General features: G+C 34.8%; 1 protein-coding gene across 2 annotated transcripts in view; it reads right to left on the bottom strand.

Annotated features, from left to right (window-relative positions):
- ANKRD6 (ankyrin repeat domain 6) overlaps window positions 1–19,365 on the bottom strand; it is a 95,714-nt gene extending 76,349 nt beyond the window's left edge. For both annotated transcript variants that reach the window (XM_051997397.1, XM_051997398.1), the window contains exon 1: window positions 19,240–19,365. In XM_051997397.1, the coding sequence (XP_051853357.1) occupies window positions 19,240–19,359 (120 nt within the window). In that variant the 5' untranslated portion in view covers window positions 19,360–19,365. The remainder of the gene's footprint in view (window positions 1–19,239) is intronic.
- Window positions 19,366–26,782: the final 7,417 nt, after the last annotated feature.

The raw sequence follows: 26,782 nt of genomic DNA, 5'->3' as shown, positions 1-26,782 counted from the left end.
GTAATGGTTTATTTGGAATAGTTAAATGACAAGTCGCCAAAATTCTGCTTTAAACAAAAGTTCCCTAGAGGAAGCATGATTTGATTGAGTGAAGGATTTGGAGTGAGAAGATCTAGATTCAAGAGTTGACTCTGTAACTTATTACTAGAGTGAACTTAGGAAAACACTTCTCCAAGCCTTAGTTTTCTCATCTGTAAAAGGAAGAAATTGGATTGGATGATTTCTAAGGTTCCTCCTTGCAGATATAACATTTTATGATACTGAAAGTGAAAAGAGGTCCTCCATAGATTGTATAGTTTATAGTCTGGAAGATGTAATATTTTGAATACTTGGTGAGATAGTCAACCTTTCATTTCTTTAATCAACTTTCCAGCTTAAAAGATATGTAAAATGAGACCTGGAGAAATTAAGTAACTTACCTATGATCGCACAGATAGCAAAAGTATCCAAGTCAGGATCTGAATACCCACATCTTGCTTTTTCCATTTTCTTCAATATTATTAAGTATTCTGAGGACTTTCTGATCATGACTCAGCTACCCTCTTACCCTGGAATTTTCTTCACCATCCAAGACCTTCTTATCCTGTAATAACTATTCTTATATCATGCTAGTCCTTTTCTCCTATTTGTGAACCTCTACTCTGGGGACAGACCCAGATCTGCCATGCTTTATTCTCTGGCTGGTTATATTTCTTACTTATGCTTAGAAGTATACTTCTTGGTATTCCTTATTTTCTCCTTCTCTCTCTTTATATATTATCTTCTCTCATGAGAATATAAATTCCTTAATGGAAGAAATCATTTTTCTACTTGGTTTCTATTTGTATCTGCAACATTTGATGCAGTGTCTCACATATAGTAAGCACCTTAATAAATGCTTATTAACTACCTATTTGCAATGGTGAAAGATTTTTTAAAATAAAGATTAAATAATACCTTGTACTTCCTTAAAAACTAATTTAGCCCTACTTTATTTGTTCAATGATTTTTGAACCTGCAACATATTTATTTTCTCCTGAGAAAACTCCATCTTTAAACTAGATGGCTGTCAGTTGCAGTCTTTTTCAGAGTAAAAGGCAGAACTCCCCAGATTGGTTTTTAATCTTAGCCATCTGGCAATTTTCTCTGAAAGGTTCTGAAAAATTTCTGAATATTTTTAACATCATTCTGGCTATACTCAAAGAAAAATAAGGGTTAACATGGCCTATCTTAGACACAGGACAAACTAAAGTCATCACCAAGTACTGAGCCAAATGTCTCAGAAATGCACAATGATAACAATTAATTAAATGAGACTGTCTTCTTCCAGGACTTATATCCTCTTTAATAAAGTAACATAAGATGGAAGGCTGCCATGGCCTACAGGAGTTTGCCTATCCTGAAATATTATCCTCCTTCTATAATCTCTTGATGCCTCCCAAGTAGAAAAGCTTCCCACTCTTTAAAGTGTTTTTGTATAATTTAAATCAACCAAATACCACCCAATATATAAAACAGACTAAAATTAAAAAAAAATCTACAGGCAAATCTGAAGTGGACAGTTAGTCACAAATTCTAGAAAAATGCATGCTAAATAATTTCCACCTGCATTCATAATAAGATCTTCAACTGAAAATATTATCATGGTATTCAATAAGGGAATACATCTACCTCAACAGTAACTATTCATTAGAAATAAGAAAATATTTTCTTTTGTGTATGATAATAATAACTGACATTTATATTGTGAGATAAGTTTTTATATTATCTCATTTATCCTCATAACAATCTTGGGGCTTTGGAGGTAGGTGATATCATTATCCTTATTTTACAGATAAGAAAATTGAGAAAGACAAAAGTAAAGTGGAGTGGCCCAGGATCAGGTAGCTAGCTGGTATATGAGCTTGGATTTGAATTCAGGTCTTCCTAATTCTAAGTCCAGTACTTATCAATGGGGCCATCTAACAATTTCTTTTAGATGATTCTGTCAACTCCCCTTTGAATTTTTTCTTCACCTAACTTCCTATATCTATATATCTTATACCAGAATCCTTTAGTCTTTTTCAATTGATAATATATTTGTGAATTTATATAATTTCTATGGAGCACTAAAGAAGTTATATGCTTTGGTATTATTTTCTGCCCCCCTTATTTCCCAAATAAGCTCATAACTTGCTTTCTCTAGGAAGTCAAGAAGAAAAAATAGTCACTAGCAATACGTAGAAATAGTATGTGACTTCAAGTGAAAGGCCTTGGGATCAAATATGAGCTCTGCCATTTAAACTCTCTGTGACATTGGCCAACCCATTAAAAACCTCTCTGAGCCTCAGGTCCCCCATTTGTAAAATGAAAATAAAGGTATATGATCTTTAAAGTCCTTCTAGTTCACTTTTTTACTTATTCCTAATCATCTCTATCCCCTTAACTGCAGAGTTTCTCACTTGGAAGATATTTGTCTTTCTCTATGTCAGTTCATTTTGTTTTTGGTTTTTGATTACTTCTTTGGTCCATAACAGTAATTTTATTAGTGGAAACCTCCTACATCGATTATTGCAACTTGTCAGTGTCAAAGAGACATTTGACAATGTCAAAGAGACAATTCTGATAAGTGACTATCAACATCACAAAACATAGACTGAAGTGTAGTTTCACTGATATAAATAACTTCTGATGAGGAAACCTCCTCTACCAATGTAGTTGCCACCTTTTCTTCAACTTATTGTCTTAGAGAGTTATTCAGAAAATTAGAAGGTTAAGTTATTTGAACAGGCACAAAACCCACATGTGTCGCACTTTGAACTTAGATCTTCTTATCTATCCACTATACTATTCTGCCACTCAACAAAAACAAGAGGGAAAAATGAGGAAAAAGAGGTACTTCAAGTTTGCTTGCTATATCACTGATTTTCTACCAAATACAAATAGAAAAGGAAATGCTTATGGATGATAGGATGTACTTGTTTAGGAATTGCACTATGCTGACTCTAGTGAGTCCCAGAACATTACAAGGTCTCTTCATCAGTGTAAAATACTGCCCTATCCACATTTCTCAGTCTATACCATTCTTGTTCATATCTTTTTGTAAATCCCTTGGATTTAGCAAATGCGCTGGAAGATTTCCTCTGATTCTCTTAACATTTTGTTGAAACCAATATCTTAGGCTGTGGATTTGTTATCATTTATTCTTACAATATGCCTGGCCCTGCCGTTTCCTGGTCATATATATATCCTCAATAATGTCTTTTACCTATTTAGTTCCATTGTACACTTTTACCTTCCCTGATTTTTATAATTAATTTTTTTGTATTTGGCATTGTGTTGAATGTCCATATCACTGGAATCACTGATGCATTTAAGCATTGAGAGTAAACAATGGGTTAGAATATGATTTATTCTGGGTTTGGAAAGTAACTAGAATGATAGACTATCAGAAAGATCAATATTTCAGCAGAAGGAAGAAGTGAAGATGGAGTGAGAGTCAACATTTTCACCCAGCTCTCCCAATACATCTTCTCCATAACAACCCAGAAAATACATGAGACCAATTTTGATCAGGAAAGCCAAGAAAAAGTCAGAAAGTAATTTTTTTTTTTCAGTTTAAGGAAGCATAGTAAGACAGAAAGAAAGAAAAAGGTCAGGGCTGGTCAGGAGCACTAGAGGCTGTAGTGGGGAACATTTCATCACCCCAGGACAATAAGGGAATTAAGACTAAACTCTAAAGCTGGAAGTTTAAGAGCAAGGAGATATCTAAGGGACCAGTCTAGGAACATTAACAGGTGAGACCTGGCAGTTCAGTCACACATTTCCTCGTTCAGGGTCATAGTTCTAGAGTGGGAAAAAAATGATCACAAGAAGAAGGCCCTATCTATGTATGAAGTATGAAACAAATTCCAAAAATTTAGCTAGGTGGTTCTGAGTCGAAGAGAAGAGATCTTATTTCTAACTTTATCCCTATTCAAAAATTAGTAATAGAAGGAAACAAAGAAAGGGGAGTCACTTTAAATTTGCAGAACTTCCCAGCGCATTAGTTAACAGTAACTCAAGTCCAATGGCAGTGTACTGACATGGAACCACATATAATCCAAGAGACTAATACCTGGGTCAGGAACTTGCAAAACTCATACCAGAAAGGCAGTAGACAAAGCTCTCCCTAGATCACACCATTTTTGAAACACACAATCTGAGCTGTAAAAATAGCAGATTATAAAAATACAACACCTCCACCAGTGAAATGAGCAAAGTCTAACATTAACATTAAGTCCAGAGTGAAAAAATTAGGATGGAAAAAGAAGCAAGATCAAAAAGAGCTGTTATGAGTGACAGGAAATCTAAAAAACAGAGAAGACAATGATCTGAAAACATCTACAAGCAAAGCCTCAAAGGAAAATTCAAATTGGACATAGGCATAGGAATCATAGAAGAGTTAAGGACAAAACAATTATATTAAAAACCAAATAAGAGCAGAAGAGAAAATATGGGAAAAGGATTTAGAACTATACAAGAAATTTATGAAAAGAGAATTAATGTTGTAAAAGAAGTACAAAACATTACATAAGAAAACTCCCTTCAGATTAAAATTGGCTAAATAGTAAAAGAAATACAAAATATTACTGAAGAAAATGTCTCCTTAAAAATTAGAATTGACCAAATGAAAACCAATGACTATTACCAAGAAATAATAAGGGGCAGCTAGGTAGCTAGCTAGCTAGCTAGCTAGTAGTGGATAGAGCACCAATCCTGAAGTCAGGAGGACCTGAGTTCAAATCTGGTCTCAGACACTTAACACTTCCTAGCTATGTGACCCTGGGCAAGTCACTTAACCCCAATTACCTCAGCAAAAACAAAACAAACAAACAAACAAAAGAAATAAAACAGTCAAAAGACTAAAAAAAGCAAAAGAAAATGTGAAATATCTCATAGAAGAAGCTAAAAGAGATTGAAGAGTGATGATTTAAGACTCACTAGATTATCTGACAACCATAAACAATAAAAATTCCAGGAAATCATATTTCATAAAATTATAAAGGAAAACTGCCCACAGGGAACAAAGTAAAAATTGAAAAAATCTAGTGGTTGTATCCTGAAAGAAATCCCCAAATGAAAATTTGTAGAATTTTATAGTCAAAATCCAGAATTCCAAGGAGGAGGAAGAAGAGGAGGAGGAGAAGAGGAGGGGAGGGGAAGAGGAAAAGGAGGAGAGGAGCAGGGGAGGAAGAGGGGAGGAGGAAGAGGAAGAGAAAGAAGAGAAGGACAAGGAGGAAAAGGAGGAGGGGAGGGGTAGGAAGAGGAGGAGAGGAAGAGGGGAGGTAGAAGGGAGAGGAGAAAGGAGAAGGAAGAAGAGGGAAAGGAGAGAGGGAGGAGGAGGAGGAAGAAGAAGAGGAAAGAGGGAGGGGGAGGGGAAAAGGGAAGCCATAATTCAAATTAAAGTGCCAGGGAACCACACATGTTTTAGCAACTAGTACTGTAAAGAAACAAAGGGCTTGGAATACGATATTTCAGAAGGCAAAGGATTTAAGATTATAGTCAAGAATAGTCTATCCAGAATAACTGAGTATAATGTTACTGGGGGGAAATGGTCATTTAATGAAATAGAAGACTTTCAAGCATTCCTAATGAAAAAAACCAGATGAATAGAAAACTAACATTCAAACATGACTTGAGAAATAAAGACACTCACGAGGAAGAAATACTAAGGAATTAAACATGGTTAAACTGTTCACTTTTTTTTGGTGGGGAGGGAGAAATATACAAGCCCTCCAAATTAGAACTCTTAAAGAATCTAATTAAACAAAAAGACTGAGTGTGATTCTATTTCATTGGGACCATGAATGAAAGAATGGAGAAGAGGAAAGTATTGGGAGAATTAGAAAGGGAGAGTAAGAATGAGGAAAAATAATCTTACACAAATAGAACAGTCAAATAGAGTTTGTATAACAGAGGTGGTAGTAAGGCCAGCACTTGAACTTCATTTTCATTTGACCTGGTTCAGGGAGGGATAATAAATATACATACACAGCTGAGTAGGGAAATTTACCCAAATCAGAAGTAGGAGAGAAAAGGGTAAAGAGAAAGAGAAGAAAGGAATAAAAGAGAAATTTGATTACGGAAGGTAGAGGTCAAAAGCAAAACAGACTCTTGAGGAGTGTTGAGACATAGAAAGAAAGTATGAGAGAAAACAATGAAGAGAAAACACATGGGTAATCATAACTATATATGTGAATGGGATGAAAAAGAAAGATATGCAAAGAGTTAAAATAAGGAATTAGAGCAGAATCTATTATACTGCCTCTGAAATAAAAAGGACAAGGGTGGCAATCATAATCTCAAAGCAAAAGCAAAAAGAGAGCTAATTAAAAGAGATAAATAAGTAAGGAAATTATACTTTGTCAAAAGATATCACAGACAATGAATATTATAATATCAATACTCAACATATATTATCAAGTGGTACAGCATCCAAATTTGTAAAGGAAAAAAAAACTTATTTACAGAAAGAAATGGTAAAAGTATTAGTAGGGGAATTTCAATTTATTCCCTCAAACCTAGATAAATTTAACCATAAATAAATTTTTTAAAAAATAAAGGAGATGAATAAAACTTTGGAAAAGCTAGATATCACATCTCTCTGGAGAATATTGAATTGGAATAGAAAAAAACATGCCTATTCTTAGCTTAGGTCACAAAAAACGACCATTTAGTAAGACATAAAACCTTGTAAACAACTGTAGAAAATCAGAAAAATTAAATGTATTTTTTTCTGATCATGATGCAATAAAAATTATATTCAATAAAGTATCTTGGAAACGGATTAAAAATTAATTGCAAACAAAATAACCAAATACTAAAGAATAAGTGGATCAAAGAAAAATAAATCACAAATAATCAACAATTAATAATTATCAGAAATAATCAAAGAAAAATGTATCAGTAAGACAATCCAAAATTGTGAGTTGCAGTGAATACAGAACTTAGGGGAAATTTTATAACTCTAAATGTTCACATAAATAAAAGAGAGAAAGATCAATGAATTGGGAATGCAACTAAAAAAAATTTTTTAAAAATTTAAAATTCCTAATCAAATGCCAAAATAGAAACCCTGAAAAATAAAAAAAATATGAAATTGAAAGTAAAAAAACCACTAAACAAATACATAAAATTAGCAGCTATTTAAAAAAAGACAATAAAATAAACAAATCATTGGCTAACTTGAAATTTTTTTTATTAGAATTTTTTTATTTATAAAACATATGCATGGGTAACTTTTCAACACTGACCCTTGCAAAACCTTCTGTTCCAAATTTTCCCTTCCTTCCCCCCACACTATCCCCTAGATGGCAGGTTTCTAACATATGTTAAAATATATGTTAAATCCAATATATGTATACATATCCATACAGTTATCTTGCTGCGCAAGAAAAATCTAAAAAGAAAAAAAAAAAACCTGAAAAGGAAAACAAAAATGCAAGCAAACATCAGAAAGAATGAAAATGATATGTTGCGGTCCATACTCAGTTCCCACAGTCCTCTCCCTGAGTGTAGATGGCTTTCTTCATTACTGAACAATTGAAACTAGTCTGAGTCAATTCATTGTTGAAGAGAGTCACAATCATCAGAATTGATAATCATATAGTCTTGTTGTTGCCATGTACAATGATCTACTGGTTCTGATCATTTGAATTTTTTTTAAAAAAGAAAGAAAACCAAATTAGTATAAAAAATGAAAAAAAAAAGATAAACTTATAGCCAAGGAAGAAGAAATAAAACTAATTAATTGTTAGCTATTTTGCCCAACTATATGCCAATAAAACTAAAAATTTGAATGAAATATATATGTATGTGTGTATATGTGTGTATGTGGAGATATATCTACACACACACACACACACACACACACACACACACATCCACACATCCATCCCATATTAACAAAATAGGAAAAAGAATACTTAAATTACCTTATCTTAGAAAAAGAAATGGAACAAGCTATACATAAGTTTCCTAAGAGGGAAATGACTCAGGATCAGATAGATTTACATGCAAATACTGCCAAATAGTTAAAAAAAAAATTCCAACACGACATAAAATACTCTTTCAAAAAATAGATAAAGAAGGCATTTTGCCAAATTCCTTCTAAGATATAAATATCTAAACCAAAGAGGTTCAAAACAGCAAACAGCAAGCTACAGAGCAATTTTCCCTTATGAACACTGATGCAAAAAAAAAATTCAATAAAATACTAACAAGGAGATAATTAGCAATTTTATTACAAAGACATAGACTATGATCAGGTTGGATTTGTATCAGAACTACAGAGTTAATTCAATATTGAGGAAACTATAACCATAATTAGTTACATAAGTAAAAAAACAACAAAAATTATAATCCAATAGATATAGGGGGAAAAAAACTTAACAAAATATAACACCTATTTCTGTTAAAAAAAAAAAAAAACAACAACAACAAACCCTAGGAAACACAGGAACAAATGAAGTTTTATTTAAAACAGTAAATGGTATCTATCTAAAGCTAAGAACCAAGTATTATTGGTAATGGAGATAAACTAGAAACCTTTTCAATAAGATCAGGAGTGAAGTAAGGATTGTCATTAGCACCATTACTATTCAATCATCATTATCATCTTCATCTCCTTTTTCTTCTCTTTTCACTTCATTCTCCTCCTTTCACCACCACCACCACCTCACATTTATATAGTACTTACTATGTACCAAGAGCTGTGCTATGTGCTTTACAATTATTACACAATTTGATACTCACAACAATCCTATGAGGTATTATTCTCCCTATTTTACAGATAAAGAAACTGAGGCAGAGGCTGAGTTGCCTAGAGTCACACAGGTTGTGTTTAAGTATGATTTGAACTCAGGTCTTATTAACTATGGGTCTAGCATTCTATCTACTATACTTCCTAGCTGCTATACTCCTGGTTAATAGCAAAAAATATGAAAAAAAAGAACTGAGAGAACAAACATAGGCAATGAGGAAAAGAAACTATCTTTTTTTGCAGATTATATGATGGTTTACCTAAAGAACCCTAGGGAGTCAATTAAACACTAAGTGCAACAATGAACAACTTTAGGAAAGTTGCAGGATATAAAATAAGCTCACACAAATCATCAGCATTTCTTTATATTGTCAACAAAATCCAGCAGGAAGAGGCAGAGAAATTCCATCTGAAATAATAATAGATAGTGTATAATATTTGGGAATCTACCTATCAAGATACATGAGGGAAACAGTTACAAAACAGTAACAAAATATCCTTCACACAAATAAAGACAGAACTAAACAACTGACGAAATATTAATGGTAGATATGTATGCTGAGTCAGCGTAATAAAAATGACAATGTTACTAAATCAATCTACTTATTCGGTACCAAAGACTTACTTTATAACACTAGAAAAAAAATGACAAAATTCAAAAATATAAAGGGGAAGGAATAAGGTCTAGCAGTATCATATCTCAAACTATGTATATTAAAAGGCTGTGGCCATCAGAATGATTTGGTATTAAATAAACACCCAGTGGAAAAGATCAGTAGAAAAGATTAGGTACACAATATGCAATGCAAGAGAACATAACAATTTAGTAAATGATAAACCAATGATCCTAGAAATTGGGACAAAAACTATCATAAAAACTGGAAAGTAGTCTGACGTTAACTAAGCAAAGACCAGCCTCTTACTCTGAATACCAAGATAAATTTTTAAAAGATTACATATAAGACAAAAAGAATGACATCGTAAGCAAATTACTGTGAGAAGGAAGAAATTATCAGTCAGATCTATGGATAGAGAAAGTTCATGAGCACATAAGAGAGAAAAGAGATTCATGGCAAATTAAAGAGATAATTTTGAGTACATAAAATTAAAGAAATTCTGCAGAGTAAAAAACCAAAGCAGATAAAATTAGAAGAAAAGCAAGAAATTGGGAACATATCTTTGCAATAAGTTTCTCTGATAAGTCTCCTTTTTAAAATATATAGGGAACTCAGTCAAATTTACAAAAATAAGAAACACTCTTGAATTGATAGTCAAAAAGTATGAATAGATATTTTTAAGAGGAAGAAATCAAAACTATCAGGAGTCATATGGAAGTAAATTGTCAATAATAAGAATTAGAGAAATGCAAATCAAAACACTCTTGAAATTCTCCTCACATGCATTAGATTAAGATAACAAAAATGACAAAGCTGCAGAGATTGTGGGGAAAAAACAGATACACTAATGATAGACTATTGGTAGAGTTGTGAACTAGTCCAAATATTCAGGTAAGCAATTTGGAACTGAAAGGTATAAACATTCAATGATCCATATTCCTTGAGCTAGCAACACCACTACTAGGGCTATACCCCAATAAGAATGAAGAAAGAAGAAAAGCACCCAAAAACACAAAAATTTTTTTAGTAATGGATTTTATGGTGGCAAAAATTCGAAAAGTAATAGGATGTCCATTATTTGGGGAATGATTGAACAAGTTATGGTATATAAATGTATAGAGGGCTGAAATTCCAAAAAGGTATGCCTGAATCAGACAACTGAGCACTTAAGGCTAATTACCTATTAGATGTGAGACAATGACTCTATTAGCATATATTTGGATAAATAGATCTTCTCAGCATTGGTGCAAGGATTGGAGGGTGGAGGGAAAGAGACCAGAGGCACTTGGTGGCAGACTGAGGAGGAGACAGGCTGGTGACTTAGGTCTCTAGAATCCAGGAGACATCTTTGGCAAGCCTTGTGGCAGTTTTCCTGCTTCCTTCACTTCTCCCCCTAAAGACCAAGGACTTTAATTTATCCTGACTTTGGCTGACCCCAAGACCCTCCAGGGAGCTAGTCCATACTCTCTATAAATGTGATGGAATATTAGTTTCAGAAAAACAGATGCAAAGTAAAGTGAGCAGAACCAGGAGTGTAAAGGGCTGAAACTCTTGAGTTAATACACTGAGGTCAGACAACTGAGCACTTAAGGCTAATTACTGATTGGACAATACTCTATAAGCACATGCTTGGAAAATGGCCCTTCCCACTATCCTGTGCTGGCTCAATAATTGGTGTGTACAGAGAAGTGTAGGAGGGACTAGAGGGTAGAGTAGGACTAGCCAGAGTCACTTTTGAGAGGGAGATGAAAAGAAGAGGTCGTGGAGATTCTGCATCCATCCAATTCACTCCTACTCCTAAAGATCAAGAATAAAGACCAAGGACTTTTGCTTATCCTGACTCTGGCTGATTCTAAGATATTCAGGGTGCTAACTCAGTCTTCACACAAGAGAACAAGGCACATAATAATAGCAATGTTATAAAAATAAATCAACTCACAGATATTCCACTGGGGCTTATTGAAGAATTTATATATTAGTAATAGCTAAGCTATAACTACCACAATATATTCCATAAAGTCTATTTTATAACCCTACCCATAATAACATAAATGTACATATACACAAATATATATGTATATACACAAACATATATACATACATATATATATATGAGGATATCTTTTACTTAGGACTTTCAAACTTGTAAATGCTATGGTCCTTACTTTTCATAGTGAATTGCTACTTCTTACTAGAAAAATATCAAGGAAAAGTTCTAACTCCTTTAAAAAAATTTCTGCAGTCCTTTCAACAAAAGAACATGCCTTAAGGCTATTCTCCCAACAGTGACAGTGGTCAGGTTACCTGGAGAAAAAAAGAAATTTGTTAGAAGTTCAGCTTCTACTGATATTGATGGTTTACTCTGCCTAACCTACTATCTGCTACACCCAGTCCCTATTCTGTTTTAATATCCCTAAATTGCTGTAGGATTAAGAATCATTTTTCACTGCCATTTGAGTTACCTAAATTTTTGAATCTGTAAAGATACAGGAAGAGCTTTTTGTTTTCAAAATTACAATGTTTACTGCAGTTCCTTAAAGTCGGTTTTGTTTTTCCAGCAGCAACAGATTTCTGCATACTGAGAGTGTTCTGCTCCTATCCTCATCATCCCATAATTTAGCCAGTCACTTGCCCTAGATTTCCTGGGAACCAAAAAACGGAACCATCTTTGCCATGTTTTAAAGATAGGATCTTTTCTGTAAATGAAGGAAAACCTGATAAGTCATCTTTGAAACTGTCAGCCCATCGATGTTACAATCCCCAATAGTCATCTGGGGATCTGCCACCTTTCTCCCTCCTAAGTCTTCTAAGACCATAGGCCTCTCTTCATTTCAGGGAGGTAACAGAAACTCAAGTTGAGACACATATCTGAGTTATAGCCTCTCATTTCCAGTCCTTTTAAAACTTCTGATGGTTTATAGAACAATACCTTTCAGTAAGCCTTATTAAGCATACATAATTTCTGAATGAAAGGCCTGTTATTTTCCTCTTTAAGTAGATAAGTTTAATAACAAAATTATACATTTCAGAGAACTATTAATAGTAATAATAATAGTGTTAATGTTGATAACAACACTTATATGAGGCTTTAAGGCTTACAAAGCATCTTAAATAGGTTATCTCATTTAATCCTCAGAAGAACTTTGAAAAAATAGATGCTATTATATTTCCCATTTAAAGTATAAGAAATTAATGATGAAAGAGATTAAGTATCATGCTGAGGGTCATGCCTTGTAAAGTAAAATGAGGAAAGTGATCAGGCTTTCCTATTTATTTTATTGTCCTACATTTATAGATAATTCAAATTATACTTTAGGATTTGAATTCAAGTCTTCCTGACTCCAGGTCCAGCACAGCTTAACAGCAGCACTTGCCAAATATCTCTAAATATAGGATATAAAGTAGATAAAAAGAATCTAGCCAATTCTGCTTTTTCAGTTATTTTCTACAGATCTCTTAAATTAACCCCAATTCATTTAATGAGAGTGGTAGGGCAATAAAATAATACATTACAGGTGGCTTGTCAGATGAATGGTGAGTGTAAGGAATATTAAAAGGCTATGGTCTGATAGAAACCCTTGAGGTGCTTATCACTGAAGGCACAATCTTTTGGATCTGTAGAGTTCCTTGTTCTTCCATAGCTATTGCCATGTCAATGGGAAGCACCAGCATTCATGTCATGGTTGAAAGACAAATATCTGGCAATAAAGGATTTTGAGACTAGAATGCTTTTGCGTATGTAGAAGAAAACTTCTCAAGTTAAAGTGTCATGTTATTATGGACCAAAGTCAAGGGATACATGGCTGAACTCATGGTCAGTTTCTTCCAATTCATGATTGGTATTTTTTTTCTTCTTTAAGCAACTAAGCCTTGCAATGTATCACTATTGCTTACTAGAAAACTATCAAGGAAAAATTCTAACTCCATATAAAAATTCTGCAGTTCTCTCAACAAAAGAACATGCCTCAAGGCCATTCTCCTGACTGTGACAGTGCCAGGTTATTTGGAAATTAAAAAGAACTTTGTTAGAAGTTCAGCTTCTACTGAAACTGATGGCTTATTTTGCCTAACTTCTATCTTGAGGGGTCTCAAAAACAGATGTCTTTAATCTAGTTGGGGGTGGGTGGGTAGTGTCTTTAATCATTCAGTTTCTCGTAATTGTCTTAAAAATGATATATTTTAAGTGATCGTGGGAAGTGGCTACCATGTCAGAGTAGGAAGCAATGGCTTCTTTAAAAAGTTAGTAAGGAGGAATAAAACATCTGGAATTTTTAGCATTCAAAACAGGTAGTTACCAGTGGATACTCTTCAAAGAAAACTATAAAGTAAACATGAAATTTAAAGTGGATTACAAATAACTGTATTTAATGTATATGTTTCTGCAACTTAGGAAAGTCATCTTCCAAATGGGTGAGTTGCTCACACTTGGTCAGGACATGAGTTCTCAGAGAAGGAACTGTTTTGTTACTGTTGTTTGGGGAAGGGGGAGGAGAGTGGTTTCTGTGAGTTTTATTTATTTATTTTTGCTTGTCTGACTTTTTCTTTTTTCTTTCTTTCTTTTTTTTTTTTTTTTGTATCCCCAGAATTTAGCACAATGCCTGGAGCATTGTGCATAAGTACTAAATAATTGCTTAAGTTCACTGACTGATGCCAGTTAACCTCACTTCTACAGTTGTTAACTCAGTAGCACCAGATCACAGCAGCACTGGCTAATAAAAAGATAGCACTGGCTAATAAAAATACCACCCAAGACAAATACTCACCTGACTCTTAGCTTCATTTAATCCAACAACAAGCATTGTTGTATAAAATGTCTATTATATACTAGGCACTGTGCCAGATGCTGGAGATGAAGAAACATTTATTCTAATGGCTTAAAAAAAAAACATACTTTCTGGCCCACAGTTTTTGATTCCTAATTTAAACATGAATATGGAATGAAAAATAATTGAATAAAAAGGCAATCCAGAATCAAAGAGACTTAGTTAATCTGTTCTTCCCTAGGAATCTCAAGCTCTTAAATTCAAGTCAAAATCAATCAAGAGCCAGTCCTCTTACTCATTTCTCTTCTTCTTGGCAACGCTCTTGACTTCTTGCCTTTAAAAGAGCCAGAGGTAGTTAATTCTACCTCATATCGGTCAATGAAACATCAGGTTGCAGATCAGTAGATGCAAAATAAAAATCTATCATCAGAGAAAGGAAACGTTGCTTTTATTAAGCTTCCCTAGCAGTGATTAAAGAACACTTGATTTAGCTTCTGATTCTTAAGATGTCACTATTCCTAGTCCACCCCTGACCCATTATACTGCTACTTCCTGATCACCATCATGACATCCCACACCCAGTGCACAAAGCATTTCTGGCAGCATTTTGGATTTCTACCTCTGGAAATAGTATTCAAATTAATACTACCATTTTGGGAAAGGACATTCTGGATTAATTGCTTCATCCACTATCCCTATGAATTCCCTGATTCCTATTATAAGTTCTTTGACATCTGGAATAAATATTGCTTTTGGCTTTTGTATTCTTTTCAGATTTTTGAGTGATTGAGATCCGAGTTCAAATTTGACCTCAGACAGTAGCCATGTGACCATGCAAACTATTTGTCCTTACTCATCAGTAAAATGGGGATAATAATAGCACCTACTTTTCAGGGTCCTTGTGAAGATCAAATGAGATAAAATATATAAAATATGTTGCAAACTTTAAAGTATGAAGTAAATTCTAGTTGATATTATTATTGTTATAAATTACTGAAATACTTATAGGATACCTAGTATTAAAAGGAACATAGTATCCTTGTTCTCCATAAATTTTTTATTTAATTGGAAAAACAAAGCATATATACATCAGAGTTAAATAAAAATATGAGAGAATGTTTTTGAGTAACAAAATAAGTGGCAAGAAAAACAGAAGGGGGCATCAATGGAGTTTAGATATCAGGTAAAGTTTCATAGCATACTAAAGCTAGGTCCTGAAAATTTTTTGACAAATTGAGAAGATAGGAAAGGGCATACTAAACAGAAGAGCATGGACTGTTTGGGGGATAGTGAAAAGGCTAGTTGGTCTAAATGGCACAGAAAACTCATTAGAGAATAATAAGAAATAAAGGTGAATAAGCCAGAATGAGTGCATTAGGATATCATCCAGAAAGTAGGGATGTCAAATTCAGATAGAAAGGAATGTCTGCAAGAATCATATTGACTTAGAAAACAGCAGATTAACATTATCCATGTTGCACTACATTTTATTTATTTTGTTAAACAGTTCCCAATGACATTTTCACTTGGTACTGGATGCAAAACTTGGAAATTTTGAGGTAGCATGTGAATCTGACACTTCTGCTGCAGAGAATAGGGAACTACTGGAAGTGTCTGAGCAAAATGTTCTAAGATGAAACTAGATGCTTGCTCCACCACAATTACTAGAATGGAAGCCTGAGTCCTTTTTTTGTAGTGGCAAGGAACTGGAAATTGAGTGAATGCCCCTTAGTTGGGGAATGGCTGAATAAGTTATGGTATAATGAATGTAATGGAATATTACTATAAGAAATGATGACCAGGCTGATTTCAGAAAAGCTTGAAAAGACTTCCATGAACTGATACTAAGTAAATTGAGAAGAATCAAGAGAACATTGTATATAGTAATAAGAAGATGATGTGATGATCAACTGTGATGGAATTGACTCTTTTTAACAATAAGATGATTCAAGGTAGTTCCAACAGATTTGTGATGGAAAGTGCCATCTACATCCAGAGAGAGAGAACTATGAAGACTGAAGGTGGATCAAAGAATCGTAGTTTTACCTTAAAAAAGTTGTTGCTGTTTGCTTGTTTTTTTTTTCCTTCTTTTTGATCTGATTTTTCTTGCATAGTATGATGACTATAGAAATAGGTTTAGAAGAATTGCTGTTTAACCTATATCAGATTGCTTGCTGTCTAAGGAGAATCAGGGGAGGAGTGGGAGAAAAATTTGAAATACAAGGTTTTGTTTGTTTGTTTTTTGCTGAGGCAACTGGGTTTAAGTAACTTGCCCAGGGTCATGCAGCTATGAAGTGTTTAAGTGTCTCAGGTCATATTTGAACTTGGGTCCTCCTGACTTCAGGGCTGGTGCTCTATCCACTGCTCCACCTAGCTGCCAGAATACCAGGTTTTGCAAACTATACTAGAAGTTGAGTCTAGCTGAGGAGCTGTTCCAGTATTCTAAGAATAAAGTATTGATAATATGAACTGGGTTTCTGGCAGTGAATAGGAATGTAGAGAGGGAGACAGTGCTGCAAGAAACATTTTGAATGAAGGAAAAAAAATAAAGCCTAGTGATTGGTCAGATCCTGATTAAGAGTACCCCAGCTGTAGTAACTGTATCATTCCATTTGTGTTTCTCCTTATTAGGAGTTCCTTAAGGATAGAAACTATCTCTTTTTTCTGTTTATATCTCCAGGGTTTAGCACAGTACTTTATTAACAGTAAGCACTTACTAAATATTTTAATTCAATGTAGGAATCAAATAGATTCCACAAGGGCCTAAATGATGGAAATAAACGTGATAATAACATTAATAGGTATAACAAATCTAAAAAGAGAATTGATTTGGGTAAGGCCGAGTTTGATTTTGAAATGCTGAGTCTAAATTGATGGTAGGATATCGTTTTAGAATTCTTGTAAGCAGCAACAGTAAAGGGATACCTTTAGATAGACAGATAGTACACACATATTTTTGCATACTGTACACATGTAATAGATATAGATACACATACATACAAGATACACGAGTGGTATATAAACATATGTGTGTGTGTGTGTGTGTACTTATGTAGCTATATATCTACAGAAACACGTATACATATGTAAAATATAAAGAATATAAATGTTTTGCTATTTTTAAAAATATGTATGTTTCAGAACCTGGTTTGAAACTATGGGAAGTTCCTGAATAGTAAATGACTCCATATGTAAAATGGTTAAATAAATTATGATGTTTGAATGTAATGGTGTTATAAGACATGAAAAGCAAATTTCAGATAAAAGTGGGAAGTCTTGTAGACTACAATAAGCAGAACTAGGAGAAAAATGTATACTGTAACAATAACACTGAAAAGTAAACACCTTTGAAGGACAAATTAGAAGAAGCATATGGTCTTGTAAAGATATAATGAGATTTGGGTTCTTTGGATGAAGGGAGAGAGAAGCCTGAAGGATGGAATAGTTTCCAAGATCACAGATTTAGAATTGAAAGGTATTTTAGAAGCCACCTCAACCTCCTCATTTTATAGAGAGGAAACCAAAATTCAGAAAGGTTAAGTGACTTGCCTTGAATCACACAACTAATAAGTGTTAAGAGGAAGAATTTGGACCAAAGTTTTTCTTAAATAACATCTGGCCCTTATAACCACTGTTCCACAGTGCTGCTGCCTGGAAAAGGTGGGTTTTCTAATTCTATTTGAAAGCTCCTCCACTAACTCATCTTCAAAAACTCCATCTGTGCAAAGTAAATGCTGGAATTTTGTTGTTCTGAAAAGGAGGCAAGGTAGAAGGATGGAGAGGAAATTGGGAGTGTTCAACTTTTATTTAAATTTTGCACTAAAATTCAATTTACTGAAATTCTTCATAGTGAAATTCAATTTAATCAGCAAGTATTAATTAAGCACTTATGAGATGACATAGTATATAGATAGTAAACCTTGAGGCTCAGAAGAATTAAATACTACAACTTCTGACAGAACTTCTTGTCTACTTGACCCCAAGCAAATTCCTTGACTTCTCAGTGCACTAAGCTAAAAAGTGTGGAGAAGGTGCTGATATACATTGGAAAAAGGCTTTTCCTCACCTGGAGTTCCGTAGACCAATGAAACTCTGAGGGCTGGTATTATTTTTTACCTCTATTTCTATCACAGTGCCTAGCACATACTAGATGTTATTAACTTAATGTTTGTTAATTGGTTTGTTGATTGACTGTTAAAAGAATGAAAAGAATATATGCAATCAGGCCTGCAGTGGATGCTGCAGACCAAGAGTAACAGAACCTCAGAAAAGGGAATGATCAAGACTTACTTTTTGAAAATTACAGGGTTTCCCCTCTTCTCCCTCAAAGTCCTCATAGTTCAGCCAGAAGATATTTGCTTACATATTTAAACCAGTCTCCTAACTTTATTACATAATCTACCTTATATTGCTTTTCAACAAATTGTCCTTTAGATACTGAGATCCTTAGTCTGACATCTGTGAACTTGAATATAATATTTTATGTATATATATTTCAATATATTGATTTCATTTCTAATTCTATGTATTTTTTATGCATTTAAAACCATGCCTCAGAAGTTCACAAGCTTTAAAAGAATGCCAAAACCAAAAGGGTCCATCTTTTTCTCTTTCTCTCTCTTTCACACACACACACACACACACACACACAAAATTTAGAATGAACTTTAATAAAATCAGATCTCTGTAAACCTCCTACAATTACTATTTTACCCAGGTAGGGGATAGGCAAAGCCCTCCAAAGTGATAGCACATTTTAAAGTTGGTTATCACATGGGTTTTAACACTATATACTTTTATGTTTAATGTTCTCTTGCCAAATACTGTTGTCTTGTAAAATGAACAAAGGGAGAAATTAACGCTGATTTAAAAAATTAATGTGATTTTTAATGTCTACCAAATGTTATTACAAGTTATTTAATATGAAAGACAAAAAATAAAAACACTTGGAATCCCTTCCCTTCCCCCACCAAAAAAAAAAAAAAAAAGCAGCAGTAGCTTTTTTAAAGCTGTGAACCAAAAAGAACAGTCTTACAGACAATGGTTAAGAGGTAGGCTAATTCCCAGGGAATTTCTAAAGAGTTTTTCCTCTTGTTACCTTGGTAACGGCTACCTTGGCACCCTTGTTGATAAGCTGCACCACATTATCCGCTTGGCCTTTGTACGCAGCTATGAGAAGGCGTTCTGAAAGCACAGCGACCACATCCTGCTGGCTCATGAATTAGGAGAGAGGTTTTCGGGCAAGGGGTGGACAAGTTCCGTCAGTTCCAAACAAAGCCTGCGACCCAGGCTGTCCCCACAGACAGAGGTGTTTCCAACCTCACTGGAAGGTGAGTTTTATGATTATGCCATCTTCAGGACCTGTGGGTTAGAAAACAAGATGGCCCTCAGTGTCATTCACCCCGTATCCTGGTTTCTACCACTTTCTATCTCTTAGGAGAGGATACTTCCCAACTGCTATTTGGTGAGGACTGAGTAACCAGGAAAGTAATAAATGACTGGGACAGGATGTGCAAACTAGTGGGGCTGAAGCAAATAGAAATGATGGAATTTTCAGCATGGGTGTCCTGAAAATGAACAATCTTTCTTTTCTTTCCTCTTTCACAAACATTCTCCACAGTATACATCCTTCATTGTATAGCATAAAAAGCATTGCATGTAGGATCAGAGGACTTTGGATTCAATCCCAGTTCTCCTATTCATTCCCTGTGCAATCGTGAGCGGGTCACACTTAACCTTTCTGAGTCTTGATTTCTTCATCTGTAAAATAAGGGCATTATTTCAGATGATTTCTGAGACTCTTCCCAGTTCTAAATCTCTGATGCTACAATCCAGGTCCTTATCAACATTCATCTAGACAATTTTCAATAGCCTCATCTCATGGTCTTCCTTTACATAGTCTCTTCCCTTTCCAATGGGTCCTTCATAGGACTGCCAAACTGATGTTCCTAAATCACAGGTCTAACAATGCCATTTCTCTGCTCAAAAAAACTTCAGTGGCTCCTTGGTACTTTTAAGTTAAATTATAAACTCCTCTGTTTGGCATTTAAAGCCCTCTATAATCTGACTCTAATCTATCTTTTCAAGCTGATTCCACGCTATTCTCTGGCATTCACTCTGATGTTACTATTGTTCATTTATTTCAGTCTTGTCTTAACTCTTCATGATGCCACTGGATTTTTCTTTTGGATCCCTTTTCCAGCTCATCTGACAGAAAAGGAAACTGAGGCAAATAAGATTATCCAATTTATCCAGGGGTCACACAGCTAAGTGTCTGAGGCCACATTTGAACTCAGCACTGCATCCACTGTGCCACCTAGCTATCATATTCTCACATACACATACACTAGAGAGAGACAGAGAGAGACAGACAGAAACAGAGAGAGAGAGAGAAACGGAGAGAGAGAGAGAGAGAGAGAGAGAGAGAGAGAGAGAGAGAGAGAGAGAGAGAGAGAGAATATATCTAACTTTGCGCTGCGTGCTTTCTTTCTCTTACACACTGCATTCTAATCTCCAGTTTCCTTGTCTTTAAAGAGAATGTCTCCTTATGCCAGGAATGCTCTATCTCCACCTTTGTCTCTGAGAACAACAACTAAATTCAAAGACTCATTTCAAATGTCACCTCTTTTAACGGTATTCGTGATTTCCCCAATTGTTAATGACTACCCAACCTCATCCATGCATATTGAGAGTATATAACCTGAATTTACTTCTCTGTGAATATCTGGTATTCCCTGGTAAAATGTAAGCTCTCTGAGTCTCAGTACTGTCTCACTTTTGGATTTGAATCTCCAGTACTTAGCTTAGTTCCCAGCACATAGTAGGCATGGAAATATCTGACTTATCGGATGAGCCTATGGCTACAGGTTTTACTACTAGACAGTTCTATTTTTGACTGCCCAGACACAAATCCATGATGTTACCTATCTTTTGCCAGGAATATCTTCCAGCTTATTATATAGGGCAGAAGTGTCTGTGTGTTATGGGTGTATTATCACAAAGCTCATCATCCTCTCTCTTTTATGTATCATATACTTATAAGACTCTACACCACATTAACCTAAAAATGTCTGGAGTTATAGATTCTTTCTCTGAGGACAACAGCCATTTCTGTCCTTTCATTTTTACTCTCCATCACTGTGTAAAATGCAAATAGAGCAATGCAGAGTAACCTCCTGCAACAATGTTGTAGGAAACCCAGAGCTAGAATTTTTTCTTTAATAAGTTTTACAACAAGGTCATACTGAAAAGAATTTGGAGACTACCTTACTGTCCAAATGGAATTTCTATTTAGGCAAATGAAATGTGTGTGGTAATGTTACTTTACCAGCTAACAAGGGGAAGAAAAAAAATTTTATTTTAAACCACCTCTTAGGTATTGAGAAAGAAAGCCTATTTTTGGGCAACTACAACCAGTATGCTTTAGCTCCTCTTTCCCCAAGCATGACAAAATAAACAGGATTTTACCACTAAGAATCAAATCAGTTTTGTTTTTGTATTTTAACTCAGCTCTTTCGAAATCAGTATTATAACCAGTAAAACAAACTCATAGGCTCATGTTTAGGTGCCTCATTTCCCACATCACCAACCTTACATATCTCAGAATGCTGGATGGAAATTGATGCAAATTTCAGAATCCCGAATCTAGTACTTGCTATCCTGTGGTTTAAATGCAGCAATTCCTACTGAAAACAGCCTTGAGCCATAATTATAATAAAGCATCTAAAAATTAATTGTTTCATCAGATCACTTAAGTGGATTAATTTTCTCCTTTAGGAAAGGGGTGGCAGTGTAGGAGAAAAGAATACTCAAAGGACCAATCCATCATTGCTGCGATTGTAGAGCAGTTATAGTTTCTTTGTCTTTCAAAAGAAATTTAAGAAGCATGTGGGTAAAAGAATAGCTAAAAGGAAAAATGATGTATCTCAAAACACATGACTCTTGAACACTGATGAACTCAACAAGTGTATACTATGTGCTAAATACTGTATTAAGCATTAGATTGAGATACTGAGAGAAAAAACAACAACAACAAAAAAAAAAACCCAAACCCAAACAAAACAAACAAAATCCAGCCTAGGCTTTCAAGCACACATTCCAATGGGGGAGTTTTCATTCCACATTTTAATTTAGAGAGATCTGTCCGTCTTTTGCTATTTGGTTATTTCCAGTAACAACCATGCATTTCAATCAATATGTAGCCAATTTCAAAGTATAACTGTTTCTTCATTTGTTAAATGATTCAGATTTTCTTTTTCTTCTGCTTTATCTATAGCCCAAAATACAGGTAAAGATTATCAAACAAAGGGAGAAAGGGAGAAATCTTAATAAATCCATCTGATTAAAAGAAGATTTTGAGAGTCTGTAAGTTATCTATTGCGATTTTGGGCAATTGGAGCACAACCTAACTAGAGATGGTTCTAATATAAAGCAATGAACAACATTTTTTTCTACTCCATTTTTTTCTACAATCCCTAGAATGCTTTCTCACTTTCCAAATATATGAAGCCACCATTCTTACTTATATTCCATCAACTTGAAGAACATCCAGACTAAATACATTTAAGCTTCTATTTAGGCTATATGATTACATTAGGGATTAAGAAAACCTATACTGGGCTCAAATGGCTAGAAATAATGCAAAGATGGATAGCTGCAGTCCCATAAGTGAGCCCTATACCCCTAAAATCTTTATCTTTCATTTGAATACTTGGTATCCATATGTACTTACCATGACCTAGAAAGATAAAGAGCTGGAATTGGATTAAGAAAGACCTGAATTAAAATGTCATCTGTTTTAGGCATTAACTGTATGACTCTGGGCAAATGACTTAACTTTTACTTGCCTTAGTTTCCACATATAAAAAACAGGGATAATAATAGTACGCAACTTGCAGGGTTGTTATAATGAGATATCCCGGAGTAGATGTGAAATATTTTGTAATCCTTAAACATTAAATAAATTCTAACTTATTATTGAGATAAATAGTCAAATCTATCATTAGTCTCTTCTTTGAAATAACATCATGAACCAATTTGTACAAATACTATGACCAGAGCTGAAAAGCCAGCCCAGCATGTTTATCTCTTAGGAGGACCAATTTTCACTTGGTTTATGGGGTCTCACTATGGTTTCAAGAGTCCATTCAAGCAGTTAAGCAGCCACACCTAGCAACAGAATGATACCTAGTCATCATCTGAAATAGATGGAATGGTTGAACAAAGAAAAAGAGATACACTCAATTCAGTCCAGCAGAAGCTAGATAGCTCTGCCAAGCACTAAGATTAAGACATAACAATATTTACAGGTATGATTCCAAATTCCCTATATAGTCTCATTTTTTTTCTAATAGAGTCTTTCCAAATAAAAAGATAAATAATCTCTCAACATCGTCCCTTGCTGGAACAAGCCATATCACTATTATTTTTGTAAGTGACAAGAGGAACAACTGCCAGACATGTTAAAAGCAAAAATATAAGTACTATTTATTGTTCTGAGCTTTAAAACCACTTTAAAACTCTCTAATCAACAACCCATCTTATTGAGTCAAAAACTATGCCACCAAGGTAACAGCCTGAGTCACAGTGCAAACAGAATTTCACACTCTTTGCAGAACTGCTGGAAAATTCAGGACTTGAATTCTGGCTATCTAGATCCATCTTATTTAAAAGAGCGCAGGTTTTCAAGAACCAAGGTTTGAATCCTGGCTTAACTATTTACCAGCCATATGATCTTGAGTCAGAGGCAACAGTAGCATGGTGTAAAGAGAGCTGGCCTTAAGCAAGAAGAAAGTGTTTGAGTTTTCCTTCAGACATGGATTGATTGGATCATTCCAGACAAATATCCTAGGCAGCTCTTCAAAACTTTTAATTTGCAAGGCAGATGCTGATTTTGTTTCCTAGCTTGAGCTCCTTAGGAGGTACTTCCTATGTAACTGAAATCACAACTCCATTAAAAAATCTAACCTTCACCTCAACTCAGTCTCAAGTATCTTTATTGACCTCAATCCCAGGTGTCAAATTCAGGGCACACAACAAACTCCCAAGAGAGCCAGATGAAAATGGAATTGGGAAATGTTTACCAAAACAAATAAAAATATAGTGCAACATAGATAATTTTAACTTGTGTTTTTCCTTCTTTTTCCCTCTCTTCCTCTCTCCCTTTCCCTTCTTCCTTCTTTCCCTCCCTCTCTTCTTCCCTTTCTCTTCAAGGCAACTGAGATTAAGTGACTTGCCCAGCATCACACGGCTAATAAGATTAAGTGTCTAAGGCTGGATTTGAATTAGGATCCTCCTGACTCTAAATATGGTGCTCTCTCCACTGTACCATCTAACTGCCCCTACTTTGTGAATTTTTAAGCCAATATGTAGCCTGCAGGGATATGTTTTTATTTGACTTTGACACCACTTTCCTAAATGACTAGCTATATATAACTTCCTTTATGACTATCTCCTTCCCTTCCACCCCCCCATGCCTGGAAAATTTTTCTTGGCTTCTTGCATCCTTCAAAACTGGGCTGAAATCTCACTTTCTCCAAGAGGCCTTTCCCAATATCTACCCCTCTCCACTACTCCCAGTGCATTCTCTGTGACATTATTTCACATTTACACTGTATATATCTTATATGTACATAGTTCTATTCATGTCATCTCTCACATTAGAATGTGACTTTAGCAAGGGCTATGTTTTGTTTTGTTTTGACCATTTTTTATTCCCCCAGAGATTAACAAAGTCTGTGATGAATAGTAAGAATCATGCACTGGAGAATACTAATAAATACTTATTTTTATAAATTTTGTGATCATCAAACTCTTACTTTGCAGTGGAAAGTGCTAATAAATACTTATTTTTATGATTTTGTGATCATCCAACCTTGCCACTTTTATGGTAAGGGATCTTAAGTATTATACAGGTTTAGATTCAATCGTTTCATTCTAAGGATGAACTTTTACTCAACAGATGAGTTTATAAGAATATAATGAAAACATCCTTTTTAATTCTATTACTTTTGACCCACTGACTTTTAAGTCCACAGTTTCATGTGGGACTGAAATAAAAGTACCACAAGTTAGTACTATGAGTATTTCTCTTCAGCATTCTAAAATGTTTTCCTGCTTACTCTTCAATATAGCAGTTCTCAACTTTTTTTTCATAATATTCTTGGCTCCTAACTTGAAGTTTCCCAACTGTGGAGGAATGGGGAGAAAGGGAAAGAAATATTATAGCAATTTGTGAACTCAGGTAGAGGAGAGTCTGCCTCAATGTCCAAACATTCCCACACTTCACTGGTAATGCTAGAGGTAAAGGATGAAAAAAAATTATATCATTCAAAGCTCCAGTCAAACTTTGCCCCAATTCTTCCCCCCTTTGAAATAACTATGAATAAAGCAGAGAGGAGAATAAATAGCAAAGGAAGAGGAAATATGAAGGGGAAAAGTGGTAGTATAACAGACTGGATAGAATTTAGCTATTTCTCTCTGATATTGGTGCATTCCCTTTGCCACCTTCTGATATATCATAGCTAATTCTTTCTTTAAATTTCAGGTATTTTTTGATATTTATTGGCTGCCTATTATGTGCATAGCATATCTTTGTGAAAATATAATTATCATTAAAATTAAAAAAAATCAACCCTGACTTGCCAGTAATTTCTTTTGCCAAAGTCACTTTTCAACATGTTGCTCACTTTATAGGGTTTAGGAGTGAAACCTTAAATGTGAACATGCTGTCAGTTCATTAGGCAATAACATGCATACCCAGGGGAAATTAGTCAGAAGACTTGAAAAATTTTGCATTTTTCTTCCACTATAATAAATATTGTCCTCCTTTCCTCCCACCTACCTACTCATTATCATTGTTACTTAATTAGTACTCACTTTTGTGTTGCCCTCCCTAGTTACTTATACACAGAGGATCACCTAATTCTAACCAACAAGCAATGTGATCTGCTTTCTCTTTAAATGAACAGCCATAAGTCTGTGAGACTGTCTTTGTCTCCTTCTGAGAGTTTTGCAGCCTAGTCTCTGAGGACTCAATATTTAGAAGCAAATATATGTAATCTCTTGAAAAATGTTTCAGAAAAAACCTGCAAAAAAATACTTTTCAGACATTATGCATGCTACAATCACAAATTCACTATCCAGTAAAAAGGTAGTTAAGTACACATTACCAGTTAACAAAAACTATGGCTTTTTCCACCTGCTGCTACAAGCTCAGAGTAAAGATGGATTATACTTACTTTCTGGGAGTTCTTGTCCCTCTCTCTACATCTTGTTCTTTCTTCCCTGATTACTGCAGTAAATTCTTTCCTGGAGAAATCATTGCCTTCCGCAGACTGTCATGCTCGGTGGGTCCTGGGCGATTTATGTTATAGAGTGCTTCCTGCTTGTTTCCCACCCCACATTTAGCCTCTTTTGCTAGTTGACTAATACACATCTAAAACACATTAAGACCTCCATTAGCCTTGAGATGTTTTGTAGTTACTAGTGCGCTCTCCACATCTTCTGAAGTCTGAGATCTCTTGACATTTGTTGAGCTGCACTGGTTCTCCAGCACCCGTCACACAAGACCTGTAACATTCTTTTCACTAGCTAAATGAATCCAAAATTCAGCATGATGCACTTGAAGGAAGCCCAGCTGA

This window comes from Antechinus flavipes, chromosome 4 (genome assembly GCF_016432865.1).
Source record: "Antechinus flavipes isolate AdamAnt ecotype Samford, QLD, Australia chromosome 4, AdamAnt_v2, whole genome shotgun sequence".
Taxonomy (NCBI): Eukaryota; Metazoa; Chordata; class Mammalia; order Dasyuromorphia; family Dasyuridae; genus Antechinus; species Antechinus flavipes.
The sequence above is the reverse complement of the archived record's forward strand: the minus strand, read 5'-3'. Positions and strand labels throughout refer to the sequence as shown.